General features: G+C 57.8%; 2 protein-coding genes across 3 annotated transcripts in view; both read left to right on the forward strand.

The window, feature by feature from the left end:
* The window catches only part of TBL1X (transducin beta like 1 X-linked), a 200,614-nt gene that overhangs the window by 32,010 nt on the left and 148,224 nt on the right, over positions 1-20,380 (forward strand). The gene's annotated exons all lie outside the window — the stretch shown is intronic.
* On the forward strand, positions 8,088-18,883 carry LOC116583712. Its single transcript, XM_032331844.1, has 2 exons — positions 8,088-10,269; positions 10,855-18,883. The coding sequence occupies exon 2, from the start codon at positions 16,582-16,584 to the stop codon at positions 17,626-17,628; it is 1,047 nt and encodes a 348-aa protein (XP_032187735.1). The 5' UTR covers positions 8,088-10,269; positions 10,855-16,581; the 3' UTR covers positions 17,629-18,883.

A 20,380-nucleotide genomic window follows, 5' to 3' on the forward strand; every position in this document is an offset into this window, starting at 1 on the left:
GCGGATGCCCAACACCAGCTCGGCTCTCCGACCGCGCTTGGGAACAGACGGGCTATGCCGGGGCAGGTGGTGGCCGTGGCCAGTTCTCCTCTTGCCTCACGCCGACCCTGATCTCCGACGCGGCTTCCAGTCTGAGTGGCCTGCGCTTAACCCCTTCGGATAAGTTGGTGTCTGGAAGAGGTTGTTTGCTCTGTAGCTGGGCTGCTGCTTAAACACCAGGGGACCGGGTGGACGCGGAGGCAGAGCAGGACTGCGTGAGGCTGGGTGACCCTCTCCGCTGTCCGGTCTAGCCGTCGTCCCCGACGGAGATGTCGCATCTCTGCACCTCGTGGACGGCCTGCGCACCTACCGGCCGGTCTCCTGTGGGAGCCTCGCGTGGCTGCGGACCATGTGGGCTTCTCATGGCTTATCCAGCGTGTGAGGACAGTCTGTCCGCAGACTCCGGGTCCAGGTGGGGAGGCTGAATGGATCACGACCACGTGGGGACAGAGAACCGGCGTGGGGCAGAGACAGGGCAGAGACGAGCCAGTGCCCGTGGCCCTGCGAACCAGAGTGGGGCTCCCCGTGTTGCAGCCGCCCCGCTTCCTGCTGCTGGCTGGTTCTGCTGTGAAGCCCAGGCGGTCCGGGACGGGGGTTTCTCCTGGCGCTGCGGCGGGCACCCGGTCTGCACCTCGGGCGTCCGTGGGGACTTGTGCGGAGGCTGCGTCTGCCGGACAGCAGTGTGCAGGCCAGGGCGGCCTCCTCGGGTTCCGGGAGCAGTGGGGGGCTCCACGCGGGGACACGGTCTCCCCCACGTCCCCGCGGCCCAGCCCCGTCTCCCGACCGGCGACTCTCATAACGACCAGTGTCGTGTCTGTTGATGTTCAGCCTCGAGGAGGGAGGAGATGATCTCGGAGTTTCTGCTGGGAGCGAGCGTGCCCGAGCGCGCCGGAAACGTGGCTGTCATTGTGGGAGCTCAGCAGGGTTCCCACCGCGCGGGACGGATTAAATACCGCTGCTTCCGCGAGGAAAGAGCCGTCTCCCCGCCGAGGGCTGCACACACGTCACTTGCCCATAGCACTGGAAACACAAACAGCTCGACGGAGGGAAGCAACAAAGCCCTTTGCTGGGTCTGCTGGCTTCGTGCCCTGTTTCCTTTTCGCTGCGCATCACCCGTCTCCAACGAGAGTCGCGTGCTCTCTGCCTCGATGCTCACCCCTGCACGCTGGACCCCTTGCAGTCTGGCCTGGCCCCTCTTGGAAGACCCCATCCTTCCAGATGCCTGTGGCCGTGGGATCGTGTGACGGCACGTCTTCCAGCCCCTGTGCCCCACCCGGCCCCGCCCTGCCTCCCCCACTCCCCTGCCTCTCCGGGGACGTCCTCACACCTACTACGCGCCAGCGGCTGAGGCACTGAACAGTTCCCACGAGGAAACGCCGCGTTCGGACTCCTCGTGCCCCACACTCATAACGGTCTGGCTTCCGTATTTGCCCCGTTTGCGTAGACCAGGATCCTGAACCTTCATTTTCACGCTTGGACCCGCCTGAGCTGTGCATTCGTGCCGCGGAGCCTAGTCAGAATCACACTTTTTAAAAAAAGATTTTATTTATTTATTTGACAGACACAGATCACAAACAGGCAGAGAGGCAGGCAGAGAGAGAGGAGGAAGCAGGCTCCCCGCTGAGCAGAGAGCCTGATGCGGGGCTCGATCCCAGGACCGTGAGATCATGACCTGAGCCGAAGGCAGAGGCTTAACCCACAGAGCCCCCGAGGTGCCCCAGAATCACATTTTCAAATGCATTTCAAAAACTCGGCTTGCAGAGGAAGTAATTAAAAGTACAATCTTCACAATATTAAAACCAAAATTTGTTCGTTTAATAGGAATATGTGCCCCCACCCCCCCCATTCCGTTTCTCATTGTGGTAAATTGTAAAGCAGGTAAAATGAACCATCTTCACCGTTTTCAAGGGTCTGGTTCAGCAGCAGCAAGTCCGTTGTCCTTGTTGTCAACCTCCGCACGGCCCACGTCCACAACTTTGCGTCCCACCGCCCCGGGCTCATGACCACGGCCAGATTCGAGAGGCTCCACGGACGGAAGCCCCCGTGCGCCCCCAGTCAAGTGCTTGGATGGGCTACGATGCTCTCTTGTGTCTTTACTTGGTTTTGTGCAGAGAAAACAAGTTTTCCTAGAAAGGTTTTGGGTTTAAACAAGGCTAACACCGAGTGAAGGACATGGTGTCGTAGATTTATTTTTCCTCGTTTGGCTGAGAGGATCGAACGCTTCAGCATTTGGTGATGCGCACGGAGACGCTCCTGCCTGCCTTTGCCTCCTGGTCGTGTTCTCGGCATCATGACAAGACCAACGGGTGCAGCCCCGGGCCGCAGTTCACAATGGTGGTAGCGTGTGTGTGTGTGTGTGTGTGTGTGTGTGTGTGTGTGTGAGACAGACAGAGAGAGAGAGCGAGCGAGCGTGCGCATGCTGGCGAACACAGTCTCTTTATCAGACCTGGTGCCCCCCCGGCCAGAAGTCTGGTTCCGTGCGCTGGAGTGAACTTCCCTCCACTCATTTTGGGGCAGGAGGCGGACGGGAGCCTGAAACAAGCAAACAGAAAGCAGAGTCGGTAGCATTTCTTCTGGCGGAGATGAAACCTGCATTTTCCCTCGTGGTTTTGAACCCCCCACGCCAGAGGCCGACCTCTGAAGGGATTAGAATGTGGAGCTGGGGGAGATCCTGTGGACGGTGGGTCCGGTGTTTGCCTTTCGTTGATGTGCAGACTGCAGGAGGGAGCGGGGCGGGGGTGGGGGGTCGTGGCTGGCCGCAGAGCATGGTCACGATGGCGCTCCAGGGTTCGGAGCCCGGGCCTCCCTTGAGCCCTGCCTTGTGCTAAGGCAGCCCTAGGTGCCCTGTCAACAGGTGAGCGTGTGGCACGGTCCCAGGAAAATTCCTCTTCCGGCCCCTGGAATTTGAATTTCCTGTAATTTTCTTGTGTCCTGAAAGGTTAGTCCTCTTGATTTGTTTTCTCACCAACCATTTAAAAAACTGTAAAAAACAGAACAACAAAAAGCCACTTTAGCCTGTGGGCTTTGTGGATTGGGCGATGGGCTGGCTCTGCCCCACGGGCCGTGGTCTGCTGCACTCTGGTCTGCGGCGTGTGGACTGTACAGATCTGAGTTCTTGAGAGGGCACGTGGTAGAGTCTGGGGGCTCAGACTGTTAAGCGTCTGCCTTCAGCTCAGGTCATGATCCCAGAGTCCTGAGGTCGAGTCCCACATCCGGCTCCTTGCTCAGCGGGAAGCCTGCTTCCCCTTTTCCTGCTCTTGTGTTCCCTGTCTCACTGCGTCTCTCTGTCAAGTAGATAAAGAAAATCTTTGAAAATAATAACAAAAATAAAAATAGTGCACGTGGCTCCTGGTTCTTTCTCACAGCGTTCTCTCTCTCTGTTTTCTAGACGTGCGTTGCATTCCTGGACCTTGTCCAGAGATGGTGGGTTTGTCTTCACTCGAGTTGTGGGAGCGCTCTGGCATTTCTGTGTGGTTCTGTGTCTCTCTCGGTCCTTGTATTAATTTTTTCAGTGACCCCTGCTTTGTAGCTAAATCTGTGCACGCCCCCAGCTTGGTGGTGGTGAGTATCGGGGCCAATGAGAGTTGCTTCCTGTCTTCCTGCAGTTGGTAGACCAGTGGGCGGTAGGTACTGAAGGATGTTTGCAGATCAGTGATGTTTGCAGATCCTAACGTTTGCAGACCCAGGTGGTTTCCTGGCGTTGGGGGAGCTACCCTGCTCTGGAGGTTACACGGGCCCTTCCAGAGGATGGAACCAGAGAGAGGCATGACCTGGAGATTGGGGGTTGCTTATCATGGGCCAGGAGCCGGAGAGCCATCTGAGGCAGTCCCCGATTGAGAAGTGGGAGGGGCACGCTTCCCCGCACGATCTCCATGGTTCGGGTGGAATCTTAGCCAAAGTTCAGGTTTTTGAAGAATGACCAGTTCAGACCCCCTCTGAAGAAGCGATCCCTTTTCTGAGATACCATCGTTTATTTTTCTTTGGGGAGAGGAATTAGTTATCAAAAAGAAGCAGAGACACGTTAGCCCATATGTAGTCGCTGATTCTAACTCTGCATTAAACATTTTTTTTGGATATATTGGTTCATCTTTGTCCGGGTCAGCAAAGTTGTATAAAGGGCCAGATGGTCCGTAGTTTGGTCTTCCAGGACCGTATGGGATGTGGACACCGTATAAGCAAAGCAGTCATTGATTACTTGTAAATATATTTATTAATTTCGTGTAAATATATTCACGGTCGAGCTGCCGATCACCCAGCCCTTCTGGTCTTCCCCGTAAGGCTGTGTATGCCTCGAACGACATCCTCCTCGAACGACATCCTCCCGGTCCCTCCCTGCATCCCCTGGCAGCCCTTGCAGGGAGGGGAACCACACAGTGTTCGGCCTTCACGACTGGCCTCCTTCCCTCTTCCTCCTGTCGGCAAGGTTCCTCCATGTGGGAGCGGGTTTTGGGACTTCCTTGCTCCTGGACGGCTGAACTCTGCTCTGTGGCACGTGGAGATCTGTGGGGAAGTATTTGGAAAGTAAATTTTCTTGGGTTACTTGGAGTTCTCTTTAGCTCATGTAGTTGGCCAGGAGTTTTCCTTGTTGCAGGCAGTTCTGGGGGCACACAGGCTTTCCCTTAATGGCTTGTCCTGAGCCTGGACCTCATGAGATCATGAAATACAAACGGTCGGGCGTCCGCATCTTGGACGAAGCGGGGTGTCTGTCCCTGGCAAGGAGAGGGAGGCTCGAGTACACGGTGCAAGCTGCCCCTCCAGAATTCGGCAGTCCAGCCCTATAGCCTAGCCCTGGCCTGTGGGAAGCGACCCCCATCCTGAGTGGGTCCCTCAGAGCAGAGTCTTGGGAATGAGGAGAAGCTCACAGGAAGCGCGGGCCAGCGGCTCTTGGGGTCGGCACCTGTTGGGGCTGGGGGAGGCCAGACTGGGCGGGAGAAGCCGGGCTGCCCTGAAGGACCAGGGCCCAGGGAGTGGCCCAGCGGAGCTGTCCTGACTCACGTCTGGGTGCCTTTCCTAGCTCTACCCACTGGGGCCAGGCTTCAGGGGGACAGAGCTCTTGGCATATGGGGGGTGGGAGAATGCTGGGAAGGGTGGGAGGGGGGGTCTTGGCAGGGCAGGACAGCACCGTCCAGATGAAGCGGGTTGCTGACCGCTCCGGAAAGAACGGAGTCGGTTTCCTGATGGTTTCCCGGTTTATGTCCGTGTACGAGTGCTTAGAACTAGGCACCAGGGCGGCGCCCGAACAACACTGGGTCCCGCTCTGCGTCTGGACAAAGCTCTCCCGTGGCCCGTGTTTGAAAATCCCGTGTTAGGAAGCAGCCACACCCCGTTTCCTCCGCACCGGGCAGTCGGAGACCGTGCGCCCCACGGAGCGGAGCCGTTTATTCTCCGACCCGTCAGGCGCTCCGCTGTCTGGGGGCCGCATCGCAGTCTTCAGGCGTCCGGACGTCGGAGGCCTTGGGGACGGCCACGCTCTGCGTTTGCCTGCGGTGCTGGAGCTCGGGCTCCCGGAAGGAAGCGCCCGGATGGTGCGCAGGTAGAGCGTGGAGCCCGGGATGCTTGCGGGCTGCTGCGTGTGACGTCCGCGGGTGGCACCTGCAGAGTAGGGTCTCTGCGTGTGACGTCCGCAGGTGGCGCACGCGGATGGCGTCGCTGTGTCTGACGTTCTCGGGTGCTGCCTGCGGAATGGCGGTCGCTGCGTGTGACGTTTGCAGGTGGCACACGCGGATGGCGTCACTGCATGTGATGTTTGCAGGTGGTGCATGCGGATGGCGTCTGACGTTCTCAGGTGCCTCCTGCGGAATGGGGTCGCTGCGAGTGACGTCTGCAGGTGGCACATGTGGAGGGACGTCCCTGCATGTGACGTTCACAGGTGGCACCCGCAGAGTGGGGACATGATGTCCGCAGGTGATGCCCGCAGTGTCGTCACTGCTTGTGACGTTTTTAGGTGGCGCCCGTGGAGTGGGGTCGCTGCGTGTGACGTCAGCATGTGGTACGTAGAGTGGTTCACTGCGTGTGACGTCTGCAGATGGCGCATGCAGAGTGGGGATGCTGCGTGTGATGTCCTTAGGTGGCGCCCGTGGAGTGGAGTCGCTGCGTGTGACGTCTGCAGGTGGTGCATGTGGAGTGAGGATGCTGCGTGTGACGTCAGCGCGTGGTACGTGGGGTGCTTCGCTGCGTGTGAAGTCCGCAGGTGGTGCATGCGGAGTGGGGACACTGTGAGTCGCAGGTAGTGTGCGGGGAGTGCATTTTGCTGCCTGTGATGTGTACAGGTGGCGCCATTGTGTGTGACGTCCTCAGATGGAGCCCGCGTAGTGGGGACGCTGCGAGTGGCGTCACTGCGTGTGACGTCCTTAGGTGGCGCCGGTGGAGTGGGTCGCTGCGTGTGACGTCAGCGCGTGGTACGTGTCGTGTTTTGCTGCGTGTGACGTCTGCAGGTGGCGCATGCGGAGTGGGGATGCTGTGTGTGACGTTTTCAGGTGGCGCCCGCAGAGTGGGGACGCTGCGTCTGACGTCCGCAGGTGGTGCTCCTGTGGTGGGGTCACTGTGTGTGACGTCTGTGGGTAGCACATGCGGATGGGGATGCTGCATGTAACGTTTTCAGGTGGTGCCCACTGAGTGGGGACGCTGCGTGTGACATGTTCAGGTGTGGCCCGTAGAACGGGGACGTTGCGTCTGACGTCAGCAGGTCACACGCGGATTGGGTCGCTGCGTGTGACGTCTGTAGGTGGCGCACGCGCAGTGGGGTCGCTGTGTGTGACGTCAGTAGGTGGCGCCTGCAGAGTTGGACCGCTGCTTGTTACGTTCGGAGTGAGGACGCTGCGTGTGACGTCCTCTGGTGACGCTCACGCAGATGGGGTCGCTGCGGGCGCCGTCCACAGGTCCTTCGCGTGGAGTGGGGTCGCTGCTTGTGACATGTACAGGAGGCGCACGGCGAGTGGGGATGCTGTGTGATGTCCGCAGGTGGCGGGCGGGGAGTGGGGTCACTGCCTGTGACACTACGTGGGACGCTGGCGGGACGCCCTCAGGGGTGCGCGGCGTAGCGACCCTGTGCGGGAGGCTGGCAGGAGGCCCGCAGGTCGGGGGCGCCCGCGGTACCAGCCGGGTGTCCGTGTGCCTCGGCCAGAGCCCCCCTGGCTGGCGGGGCTGCGCGCTGCCTCCTGCCGCGCCCTCTGGCCGTGCGCGACTAGCGGGAAGCGGGTAGGAGGCTCGGAGGGGGAACCCGGCAGAGTCTGCTGCCAGGCGCGCCCCCTTGTCCAAACACGGGGGACGGCTTCGGGTCTCGCGACGCACCGCGTGAGGAGCGTCACAGCCCGCGACGGAGAAGACCCCGTGGGTGTGGGGGCGGCTGTGAATTCCTCCTTGCGCAGCGAGAACCGCCGCTTGAAGAACCGCTGGCGCAAGCGTCCGGTTCGTGGGGACGCGTTCCTCGGGGATCGTGTGTTCACGCGCCGGAGGCAGTGATCCCGGAGCGCTGGCTCTGCTCGCGTTTCCCTCCCTCTTGTCGAGGGCAGCGGCCCCTGGGTCTGCGGGGCATCGTGCGGGACAGCAAAGCCCGGAAGACTTGCTGTCGTGACGGGTTTTCTTTGCTGTTGGAGTTTGCCTGCTTCTCAGATATTGGCAGGAATTGGGAGTTTCCTTACAGTTTTGCCAGCGCAGTTTAAAAGCAATGAAAGCAAATTCGGTTATTACATTCGAGATTATTTGTCTGGGTAAATTATAGCTTAAAATTTGATTTATACTGAATCCTGCACTTTAATGAACAGACCACATCACACATTCTTATGTTCTTACATTGTCCACAGCCTGAATGCGTAAAAACTGGGTTCTCTTTTTGAAACTACTGCGTGTTTCTTTTTTTTTTTTTTTAAAGATTTTATTTATTTATTTGACAGACAGAGATCACAAGTAGGCAGAGAGGCAGGCAGAGAGAGAAGAGGAAGCAGGCTCCCCGCTGAGCAGAGAGCCCAATGCGGGATGCGATCCCAGGATCATGACCTGAGCTGAAGGCAGAGGCTTTAACCCACTGAGCCACCCAGGCGCCCCTGCGTGTTTCTTTTTAAATTTTTTTTCTTGCCTCTTCAAAAATATTTACATTTCTTCTTCAAAATGAGGTGAGAAAATGCTTTCGGCCTGTCAACGTGAAGGAATTGTATTTGTCTTTCCATTGTAAATTGTCACTTGTCTGGATTGACTTGAACCTGTGGAATATTAAAATGTAACAGGAAGAAGACATTTCCAGTTTTTTTCCCCCAAAGTTTGAATGACACGGTTTACCTTTTGCTGTAACTCCCCTCTTCCGTGACAACTTTGGATGTGTTCGGTGAGAACGGGCTCTCTTTCCGGAGCGGAGGAGCCCACGTGAGGATCTGAAGGTCACTCCAGATGAAAGCGTTTCCCCGGGGCTGTTCGTCAGGTGGTCCCAGGTCAGCGGCAGGGAATCCTGAAACAGCGATGGCTGTTTGTGTGGGGACGTGTCCCCATGTTAGCACAGAGGACGTGAGGTACAGGAGAGCCACGATGGGTCAGTGTCCTGCTGAGGCAGCCAGACATCCCTTTCCCCGGTCTTCCCCCACGTCCGGAGCCAGGTCCGTGGATCCCCACGTCTGAGCCGGCGCCGTGCCCTGAGTGCAGATGTGTGTCCTTTTCTCAGAATCTTCGACTCCTTGCAGGGCGTGCGGCCGTGTTCCCTGCTGTCCTCAAACGTCTGTGGGGCATTCTGTAGGCCCAGCACACCTGATGGGTTCTCTGTTCCCTTCCCTTCTGTGCCCTGCTAGAACAGCAAGGCCTGTAGCCTGTGCCACTGACGTGGGCGTAGTAGCAGCTTGGATTTCGCAAGCGTGCGTGCGGATGGTCAGGATGCAAGGCTCTGGGCCTCAGTGGGGTTCTGGGTCTTGACCGTGCTCCTCTGCCCCTGTAGGCCTCTCCATCAGCACGCCCACCTGTCGCCCCCCCAGCAGTTAAAGGGCAGGACCTGACGGGCGCGTAACTCTCCTGTCTTTGCTACAGGGAGCACACGGCTCTCTGCGTTCACTTCTCCACCAGGCTGCTGGCCGGAGTTTCTTAGGAGCTTTACAGAGCCACGGGTTCCCGATCCCTACTTCGATAGGGGCAGGTTAATTGGCCTAGGGGCACCCCCCCGCCCCCAGTTTAAAAAATGATCGCGTTTACCGAACGCTTGCGGCGTAGGAGGGTTTCGTGGGGAGCTGCGTGTTCACTCAGGACATCCCACAGAGCTTGTGCTGCAGGGTGCCCTCATGCACGTGGAAACAGACCCGCAGAAAGAAGAGGCGCTGTGGCCAAACACATTCATTTTTCTCATTTAACAGGGCACAGAGGCTCTGAGGGGAGGAGGCAGGATTGAGCAGGAGCCTCCTTGCCTTCCGCTTTTCTGGCTCAGGAACGGGAGAGAGGAGGATGCCCACGTCCCATCCTGGGCCAGGCACAGAACGTGGCAGAGCGTGCGGTAGCCGGCTTGGGGTGCCGTGAGGGAGTGCCACAGCCTGCGGGGCCAAGCAGACCTTTATTTCTGGTGGCCGTGGAGGCTGGGAGTCTGGGACCCAGGAGTTAGCAGGGATGGTGGTGGTGGTGGCGCTTTCTGCTGAAGCCAGTCTCCTTGGTGGTGTGTCTTCTCTCCGTTTGTGTGTCCTAGTCTCCTCTTAACGAAGACACCTGTCCTGCTGGGTTAGGACCTACCCCCGATGACCTCCTTTTAAACGTAATTACCCTCTTGACGGCTCCGTTTCTAAGTACGCTCGCACTCTGAGGTCCTGGGGGTCAGGTATTCATGTCCGCAGTGGAGGGGACACGGGCGGCTCCTCACAGCGTAAAACGCCTAACAGTCACGTAGAATACATGAGTCTCTGTTCCGCAGCCTTTGGGGTGGTCTTCCTACTTCCCTGCTTTCATCATCCTGCCTTCTTTCCTCTCCCCATCGGCGTTTCGAAAACCTTTCCCTCTGGTCCTTAAGTGTGTACAAATCGAATTCTAGGGACAGAAACACTACAGCTCAGAGGTGTTCGTATATGAGGGAAATGCGCTAGGAGGGCAGCTTTCGGGACCTTTCGTTTCCTTCTGAGTGAAAATCTTCAGTGAAATAACACACTTCTCCTTTTTCAGATGTTGAGAAAATGCTGCTTTCACATTCTGACCGCAAGGAGAATCAATCCTCCGATTGTCTGGGATCCTCTGTAAACCTTCTAACCAGTTATTCGGGGGAGGGGAGACCTTAAGGTCAGAGTGATTTTTTTTTTTTTTTTAATTTTTATTTAAATCACGAGTAGGCAGAGAGAGAGAGAGGAAGAAGCAGGCTCCCTGCTGAGCAGACAGCCTGATGTGGGGCTCAATCCCAGGACTCCGAGATCATGACCTGAGCCGAACGAAGAGGCTTAACCCAGTGAACCACCCAGGCACCCCCTGGTCAGGGTGATTTTTAAGGCAAACACGACAGTCTCGCACACAGAAGACCCAAAGACCCAAACAAGACAGTTTGGTTTTTACATGATAGTTTGGAGCTGTGAAGGTCAGGGATGCAGAGTCAGCAGGCCAGAAGGATGACGGAGGCAGAGGTTCGGATCGGGACGCTGGCTCTGCTGGTGGGTGTCCTACTGGGCCTGATTTGACAGGAGAAGCACCCAGCGGGTCAGGTCGGGTGTTCTGAGTGCCGACATGCCGATGCTGGGGACGTGGAGGGAGTGTGTGGCTGGGCCAGGGGACTGCGGTGGCTGCCGGCAGTGAGTCTCGGGGAGGTGAGAGGAGGAGCCGGGCGGGAGCCTGTTGGCTGGCGCCGGGGTTTCTCAGACTCTCTTTTCTGCTCAGCTGTCTCGTTGAGCTCAACACTGGCCTGGGAGACGCCGAGGCAGACATGGCGGGTGACAGTTGGTGTTTTTTGTGCTGACGGTAGGTATTCCGTAGCAGAACCAAAGTCTGTGAAGTCATTGTCCTCAGGTCGTCCCACGCGCCTCATGGGGTCATGCTTCTCTCGTTTAAAATCTTTTACATTTCTTGTTAATCAGAGGACAGTTACTTACTGGCCACATGTTATCACACAGGTTCCTTACGTGCTTTGTGCAAAACGGTGTTGGTTTCAGTGCGGGTCACGCTGCAGCGTGAGTCACACACAGTGACATGCACTTACTCTTAGCTCTTCTGGGCTTTGAAAGAAACACATCTTTGAGGTGGGGGTCGTGGACCGTGCAGTCCGTTCATCTAAAGTGCACGACTCAGTGGTTTTTAACATTCTGATGTTTTTGTTTGTTTTGCTTTTTTTTTCTTCTCTCCTTTGTCGCTAACATCAATGCGGCGGCGTGATACCCGGAGTCCATGTTGCGCGTGACTCCAGCGGCCGTCCCTGAGTAGGGTCCCCGGTTCCTGCCTTCACAGCACTTCTTGGAGCATTTTAAGCTGCTTCATGCTCCGTGCTCGGCAGAGGTCGGGCGCTTGCTTGCGCGCTGTCGTTCCCGGTTTCTGGGACTCCCTTTTCCAGAGGCGGGGCACGAGTTTGTGTCCTTCCTCACCTCAGTATTGATGCTGACGCGCCTCCACACAGCGTCGCCCTTGACTTCTTAGCCCTGCTCCCGGCTGCGGGACCTCCGGAACCCTCGTTGTCTCCGGCGCTGTAGGGCCACCGCTCGCGAAAGGGCTTTGCTTGGCGTGCCGTGCCCGTGTGAGCCGCGCTGGTTCTGTTCGTCTCCAGGAGACGGAGGAGGCTCCCAGTCCTCTGTGAGGAAGTGGGGTCGCCCCGCGCTGGTGGAGCTCTGTTCTGTTCTGAGAGCGCAGGGGGCAGGCGAAGGGTTTACACGACCTGCCCTCCCGGGAACGGGCTCAGAGACGTGCACGTGTGCCTCCGGGCGTGAGAAAGAAGTGTGCGTTCCCCACGGGTGCAGGCAGCCTCAGGGCTGCCCCGTGCACCTGATCGCCGCGAGGTCTGTGGGTATTTAAGCCACCAGGGCCCTCCCACGGGAGTCCCACGGACGCGGAGAGACACGGCATGCAGCTCTGAGAAATGGTTCCGGTTTTGGGAAAGTGACCGTGCATTGTTTGATTTTGCCCCAGTGGTGTGACTCGGTCTGACGTCTCGTGAGAATTAATAGTGCAGGACGGTGTTCTTTGTATGCGACGTGTGTGAGGCCGTGTTTTGTGTCTGGTGTCACGCACTTCGTGAATTCTGTTGGCCTGCAAATAGCTCGCCTCTGCCGCTCTGTGTCCGGGAGCGCCTCTGTGCCGGTTACTGTGAGGGAATGTGTCCGGAGCGGTATCGCGGGCCGCGGAGGGTCATCGTGATGTAGTCCGAGGCCCCCTGGACACGGTGGTGGGAGCGTCTCCGCGACCGAGATCCGGGGAGTGGGGGGGATGCGTGGGCGTTGAAGGCCACACCACGTGTCCCCCGGGCTCTCCTCCGAGCGTCGCTCTTGCCGTGCAGTGGCTAGAAAGGGATCGGCTGGACGTGGGCAGCGTGGGCGCTGCTGGCTCCCGCGTCCCGCCACTAACACACGGTCGCATCTTGCTGTTACACACTGGTGACTGGGGCACACAGGTCGTGGGATTCTTCTGTCCTGTGAGGACGGAAGCCCACACCTTCTTGTTTTTCAGGCAGCTTGTCAGCAGGTGTTACGGTGCCGATGGTGAGGTGGCCTGTGAAGCTGTCGCACCGTGGGCGTAGTTTTGTGTTTGGTTTGTGTTTGGCTGGGCGTTGGCCCGGAGCAGCTGCGTCGGGCGGCAGTGCCCTGTGAAGCTACGTAAGTTGCATGTCGTATGTGCAGGTTGCGATCACGGGGAGCTTCCGTGAATGTGCCCGTACGTGGCGGCCGGCAGCTTCCTGAGCTCCGCCGTCCAATCCGAGCACTGTGAATCCTCGTAAGGTGAGGGCGCGTCTGTCGTCGTGATGAGTGGCCCGCCGCGGCGGAGCATCCAACCTCCCCAGAAAGGGACCCGCGCTAACAGTGATGGGACGTGGAGGTCAGCGACTCCTGACTGAATTCTGGTGACAGAGACGGCATGTTCTCGCCGTTGGCTTGAAGCAGTGGCTTTAACTTTCTCTTCTGGTGGCCGGATGAGAGCCGTGTACGTCCGCAAATGGAAACTGATGTGCAGAGACTGTTCTGCAAAGATTTTGTGTTATTTTGAATATTTCCAGAACAGTTTCGAGACTATAAGTTAACGGTTGTTTCTCTTTGGGTCTTGACACTATTACTGAGAGGTCAGTCCACTAATTCCTTTCAGAGTCACCAGCGACCTTTCACGTGATCGTTCAGAACCTGGTTCCAGGAGCTGACGTTTACCAAGCTCTTACATCAGGCAGTGCGCAGATGTTGGGGGTGGGGGTGCCCGAGGGATCTCGGTCGCTCCCCCGGAGGCAGCTGCTGTCCGGACAAGTCTGCGTGTGCCCATGACAGGAACATCCTGGCACTGCTGCTGGCGTGTCTGGAAGAACTCGGCGTTACCAGTGCATTCGGTTCCCCCGGCCGGTGCCTCCCCGTGCTGTGTCGGCACAGAGCGGGCACCTGCTAGGTCGTTGAATGCGTGCACAGGTGACATGGACGGGACTATGGTCCATGGCTGCATCACGAAACGCTGCGGCTCTGTCGAGGATCCTTCATCCCTGATGTTTTGTCAGTGGGGGCGGCCCGTGACGAGTCCCCACATACCGAGGCGTTCGGAGTCTTTAGGAGCCGTCGTCTTCAGGGGTTTGGGCAGCTGAGACGAAGAACCAGAAACTGGCAGAGGGTGGGGGAGGACTTAGGAGCAAGAGAACGTACTTTCTCCCATTTTTGGAGTCCGGACGCCCAGTGTCGTGGCCCAGGCAGATTTCGGGGTCCGCTGATCCGGCTTCCTGGGTCACAGACCACCGTCTTCTGCTTGAGCCCTCATGCGGCGGCAGGGGCAAGGGAGCACTCTGGGGAGCCTTTTGTACAGGCGCTGGTGCCGTTCTGAGGGCTCCGCCTCATTAACTGAGTTTCTCTCAGAGGCCCCACGCCTGGTGCCATTACACTGAGTGTCCGGTTTCAGCGTACGAAACTTGAGGGGACAGAAGCATCCAGTCCAAAGAGGTGAGTCTGACGATGACTAGCCAGGCATTCCTGAGACAGCCTTGGCAGGCATGAGAAATGAACCTGGTTCTTGCACTCGCCGGTCCCGCGTGGGCTTATGCGAACCTGATTTGGTGGTGGTTAGCGGGGATCAGGGTGAGGACATGAGGACACCTCTGCAGTGTTGCTCCTGATGCGATCTTAAAAGACACGGGCCACTTCCTTAAGAAACGCTTGTCGAGAGTCTGGTGTATCAGGAAAAGGTAGCTCTGGGGCGATGCCACGCCACACGACGGAAACTTGGGTCTGTGGGAGCATAGGACGGTCGCTTGAGCGGGACATGGAGATTTCTGGGAAGCTGGTGGTCACGGAGGGAGGTCGCGTGTACACTTGGAGCCGGAGCGTGAGGGCCAGCAGCTTTCCCAGGTGACTCGTCGGCGTGAATGAGGCACGACAGAGCACACAGTGGGCTGTTACGGGGCAGTGCTGAGACACGTTGGAAGGTGAACCGGGAGCTGGGACGCTCAGGGCCAGCCGAGGTCTCGAAGGGCTGCCCTTGGAGGACAGAACGTGCTCGGTGACGAGAGGGGAGACCACCGAGGTTTTTCTTGGATGGGGAGGAACACGTCAGAAATTACACCCGAGAAGGAACCATCGGAGAGGGACATGCCCGTTAGAGTTCGCACATGATTAGACGGAGCCTGTGGCCTGTTCTCGTACGCTAAGAGCTAAGCGCGGTTTTTAGTCTTGGAAGAGTTGCAGCGGTCGGTGGCAGCGCACGACGTGGACCGGTGTGATCGGCCGAGTCCGCGGTGTTTACAGTCCGTCCCTAACTGACGCAGCCTGCCGGCCCTCGGTGGATTATGAAGCAGAGGACAACCTAAAAACCCATTTTTTCCCTTCGGTAAGAGGAAGCTGAGCCTGTTTGCAGAGCGAGGATGCTCGGGTTACAGGCGCGGAGAGGCGAGAGGGGGAGGACGGGCCGCCGGACGCAGAGCCCGGCACGCGCGGGGGAGAGGACGGGACCGAGGAAGGGTGTCGGCGAGATTGACTTCGGGAAGGGAACCATGCTCGTTCCTCCTTCGAGGTGATGAGAAGGAAAACGGGCGTCGGAAACGAGCCCGTCGGTGGAAGACAGGAGAGGAGAGACGGGTCCGGAGGGTTCGCGCTGGGTGTGGGGTCGCCCGTGAGCAGGGCAGAACATGCTGGAGCTGGGGCCGTCTAGGGCAGAATCCAGGGACACGCGGCGTTTGGACTCTGCGGGTGGGGTGTTGTGCGCCGTGCTGTTCGTCGGCACCGTCCTGCGGATGTTCCGCTCCGAGGGTCTCGCTGGCAGCCGGTGCCGGCACGGGGACGAGTGGTGTTGGGGAATATTGCGGAGCGGACGAGTGAGTGCTGGACAGCTGCATCGGCCAGTTGGGCACGGGCACTGGACCTTTCAGTTGTGCCTCTCGGCCCCGTTCGTTAGCTGCGGGCAACTCCGTGAACTGCCGCCAGGCCAGCGCTGTCTGATGGGACTTTCTGTAGGGACCTTCTGTGCTACCCAGCACGGTGGGCCTCACGTGTGGCCGGTAAACACTTGAGATCGGTACGGCACGGGGGATGGAAGAACCGAGTTTTAGATTTTCTTCACCTTTTTTTTTCATTGTTCTAAAATATATACAGGTAACAATTTATCTTTTCAACCCTTTTACATCGTCAGAGTTCTGCGGCTTAGGTGCCCTCACAGTGCTGTGCAACCCTCCCCATCATCCGCCTCTGGAACTTTCTCCTCTTTCCACACTGAAACCTGTCCCTGCTCTGCCTCCGCCAGCCCCGGTCATCTCTCCGTCTGTCCCTGACTGACGGCTCGGGGCGGCTTCTGGGAGGGGAGCCGTGCACTGGTGCCCGGTTTGTCCCCGTGCTGTGTTGGAGCGGGTGTCGAAATTTCTTGCTCTTTGCGGACGCGTGATATTCTGCTGAGTGTATCTGCCGCGTGGTCTCCACTCATCCCTCGACGCACACTTGGGTTCTTTGCAGCTTTCCGCCGCTGTGAGTAATGCTGCGGCGTGAACACGGGTGTACATATGCTTGGAGTTGACGTTGGTTTCCAGAGGCCGGTGGCAGTTCGTGAGGCCAATGGGAGACGTGGGTGGCATGGGGGGACGTTGAGCATTGGAGGCTTGGGAAGGAACGTGATTCTCTGTGACCAGGACCAAGCCCAAAAGATGCCGTTTGGAGGTGGTTACTGTGTCTGAGTTCAGGGTCACAGGCGTTGGGGCCCATGGAGGGCACAGGATGCAGACTCGAGGACTTCATTAACTGTTCCCCGCTGGGGATGTTTGCGCTGTTTGATGTCCGGCAGTCCCATTAATGGTTGCAACGTAATGATTCATGGAGACTGGGGCTGAGACTTAATCTGTCTGGTTTCTTGTTGTTGGTTTTCCCTCCCTCAAAGGTCGGGCCGGCATTCGTGCTGCTCTCTCGGTTGTGATCATTTCAGCCTGGTTTTTGTAACTTTGCTTGCAGCAAAGTGTTGATGGGAGGGAGGCTCCAGTTCTGTGTCTCGTATCCGTTTCCGGGACGGTATTTGTGTTTGTGTTTTTCTGTTTGCGGGGTGTCTCTTGTGCAGAGCCCAGAGTGCCTTTATTTTCCGCCAGTGAGCCAGAGATCTGCAGGACTGGCCCGCAGTAAAGATGGTGGGGAAAGGTCGCATGGCGTGGCGAGAAGCAGGGCCAGGACACCTGCCCTTGGCCCCAGGCCAAGGCCAGGACAGTGGCGCCGGTTCAGCCAGAGTCGCAGGGGAACACGGTGCTCAGGCACCAGGACTCTCGAGGAGTGGCTGATTGGTGAGGGTCAAGGGGCCGAGAGACCCGGAGCATGCAGTGACCTCTCTGACTTCTCTCCTGCGGTGTGTGTTCCAGTGGCTGCCAGGAGGAAAGGTCAGTTTTGTTTGGTGATGAAAAGGAGTGTCTGGGCACACGTGTACTTGTTTAATGCACGGACATGTCCTGGTGACCTTCCCGGCAGAGGTCATGGTAGCTCATCATCCTCTTCACTGTGTCAGAGCAACGCTGGGCACGTGCTCGGTGCCAGGCAGGGCGTGGGGTCCACAGGGCCGGGGGTGTGGGGCGGACGAGCACGAGCGAGAGCCAGGCCGGAGTGCACCGTACTGGAGCTGACCTGGGTGGCCCCGGGGTCCTGGGAGCGAGGCGTGCCGGAGCCTGCCAGGTCCTGCCAGCCAGGCTTCCTGATGCCCTCGGGCCACGTTGGAATTTGTTCTCTGGGCGGGAGAGACGCCGTCCTCTGGGGGGTGGACGCGAGCCAGAGGGCAGGGGTGAGCCGGGGAGGCCCAGCTGTGGCGCTGGCCTCTTCTCGCCTCGGAGGTGGAAATCTTCCTGCTGCCTTCGTCCTCGGGAGTGCAGCGAACCTTTCACGGTGGTCAGACTGCGACACTTGGGCTCATTCAGAGACGCTTGGAGCCACGGAGGGAAGTGACACCGGAGGCGATTTCTGTTCCTTTCAAAGACGTGCTCTTCTAGAAACAGCAAACTGTTTCATATTAAACCATCCAAGACCGAGTTAATCAGAGTCTCAGTTAATGGACTAAGCCGTGTTGTTTTTCTCACAGTTTTTAATCAGGACGAAGTTGGGATGGATATGCTCCTGCGTTCACGGGCACTTGGGTGTTCGTGGGAAATCCTGCGACGTAGTGTCGAGCCCCAGGGAAAGTTGCTCTTCGCCGCCGCCTCTGTAGGCCTCTCTCATTGTGCTTTAAAGGACATCACGTGCTTTTTCTACCCGTTGAATTCATTGTGAGTGGGGCATTAGTCTTTTCCCAGTTTCTAATGTTGCTTTTTCTTCCTAGTCCCACTAAAGGCAGAATGGACTTGTTGCTATAGGCGCTCGCGGCAAACAAAGGGCATTCCCTTCACCCTCGTAAAGAAGGAGCTTGGGAAGCAGGCGACAGGAGAACAAAGCAAAACCAAACAAAAGCAAAAATGTGTTTGGTGGGATTTAACCGTAATTAAGTGCATTAGCTCAATATTGTGGAAACAAACGATCAGAAGGCCGGGGTGGTGCAACCCGTCCATGCGTGGGTTCTTCAGACATGAGATGTGGAGCACCTCATGTGGGAAAGTCGGGGTGTCCGGCTCGAGCTCCTGGGACTGGAGTTGGCGATTCAGTTCTCGTTCTCTGGTGAGAGAACCAGATTTCTGCCGCTTTGCTTGTTGGCGAGGAGCTCGCATGCGGCCCACGGATGGAGAGGCGCCCAGGGGTCCGTATTGTGCGGGACCCTTGCCTTAGGAGGAAGGGAGGACAAGCCCAGAAGGTGAGGGCGGCATTTCTTCACGGGTGAGCGTTTGTTCTCTGGGTCTGCGCCTCCGTTTAGCTGTGCGTGCGTTTATTTTTGTGGTAGTACATGCTGTTTAGGTCGTAGAAAATTCTTGACAAGAGTAGCGAGGGTATGAGAAAGTACGGGCCTCCTCTCTCTCTTCGCTGGCAGAGTGACCACGGTGGATGGTCTGGTGGGCATTTTTCCAGGTGTTTCATGGGCCGTTAGAGGCACGTGTGTGTGTGTGCGTGTGCGTGTGCACGTACATGTGCACATAGACATTGTGCACAGCTAGGTTACACGTGTGTGCACATAGACATTCTGCACAGCTAGGTTCTGAAACAGAAGACAAGCTGTAGGTACGGTGACGTGCGTGTGCGCACACACGTCTCGGACACTTTGATTTACCAGTAGACGCTCATCCCGGTGTAGATCAGGTGAGTGTCCGTTAGGGTTCTTGGTGTTTGTTTTTTTCCCCCAATTCAGTTACTTATTTATAATTCTTTTCTTGGTGCATCAGAATGTCTTTATTTTTGTAATTTTTACTTACTTCTGAGAGCGAGCGAGCGCATGTGCCTGCATGTACGCTGGGGGAGGGGCAGAGGGAGAAGCAGGCTCTCCGCGGAGCAGAGAGCCCGATGCGGGGCTCCATCCTAGGACCCCGGGATCATGACTTGCACCGAGGGCAGTCGCTTCACCCACGGAGCCCCCCAGGCGCCCCAGGTTCTTGGTTGTAATCAGAAGCAGTTTCTGGCTGACTTGAGCTGACAGAGCTCGGTGGAACGGACGGAAGCTGGGGAGCAGCAGGAATCAGGGAAGCAGGAAGCAGGTCGCGCAGCAGCGGTCACTGTGGCAGGAAGAGCGTGGCCGGGATCCCATCACTGTGGTGTGATCGAGACCCCGAAGGAAATGCCAGAGACGTCTCTGCCCTCGTGTCCGTCCCTGCAGATTCAGAGTGGGCGCAGACGTGTGTGTGCGCGGGACGGGTGCGCGTGGCCCCTGGGCTGAACCGAACTCACGCGCCCTCCTGTGCGCCGGAGCGGGGGCCAACGAGAGAGGAGTCTGGTCACTGTGCGCAGTGTCTTCCCCGTGGGAACGGCCTCACCGGCTGTGTGTTTGCTCACTGGGTGTCTGTTTCCAGGTTGAGGGAGCAGCTAGCTGTAACCTCTACAGTTAGCGGCTATCAGCCGGGTGCCTGGGCGGCCCCGTCGGTTGTGGGCTCGACCCTGTGTCGCGCTCCTTGCTCGGTGGGGAGTCTGCCTGGGGATTGGCTGCCTCTCTCTCTGTCCTTCCCCAGCTGCATGCTCACAGTCTCTCTCTCTCCCTCTGACATAAATTAATTTTTTAAAAAAGTAAGCATGTATCAGCACCAGCCTCACACTCTGGGAGAATAACATTTGTGAAGGAAAGAACTGCCCGGCATGCCCCCATGGTTTTTCCCTTTCCGTAAGCCGTTCTTCTTCGGTCACCCGTGTCTGTGACGGAGGTTTTGTGAGGTCATTTCCTGTGGAGGAAATGGGTCATCCAGGGTTCCCCGGGGCCTGGCGTCCTCTTCTTGCCGTAGTTGGGGTGCTTTGCAACCTGTTACGGGGAATGGCATGTGGACTGCGGGCTTGTTACATCTTGGAGAACCCCTCGTATTTTATTTGACAAATGGTGAAACTTGACGAATGCTTTAGGAGCTGATAAAACTTCCGGGGAGGCTTTTCCACACCCTGGCTTCTGGCTCCCATCATCACTCACCATCATTGTCCTCCGCCCTCACGTGGCTCGTATCCCGGTGTGCCGTCTGGCACCGGCCATGGCGTCCTGACCTTGGGTGGTATGTCCTGGACAGGAGCGTTCCTGGAAGGCGTTCCTGGGCCCACACAGCTCGTGATGACACAGCTATACGGGGTGCTCGGGATTGCGTCGCTGAACCCCTCGAAGCCAGAACAGAGTGCGTCGCGACAGCTCTGTTTCCCCTTTGTCCCCTTCTGTGGGGTAGACAGTGGAGGAAGTG

This window comes from Mustela erminea, chromosome X (genome assembly GCF_009829155.1).
Source record: "Mustela erminea isolate mMusErm1 chromosome X, mMusErm1.Pri, whole genome shotgun sequence".
In the NCBI taxonomy this organism is placed as follows: Eukaryota; Metazoa; Chordata; class Mammalia; order Carnivora; family Mustelidae; genus Mustela; species Mustela erminea.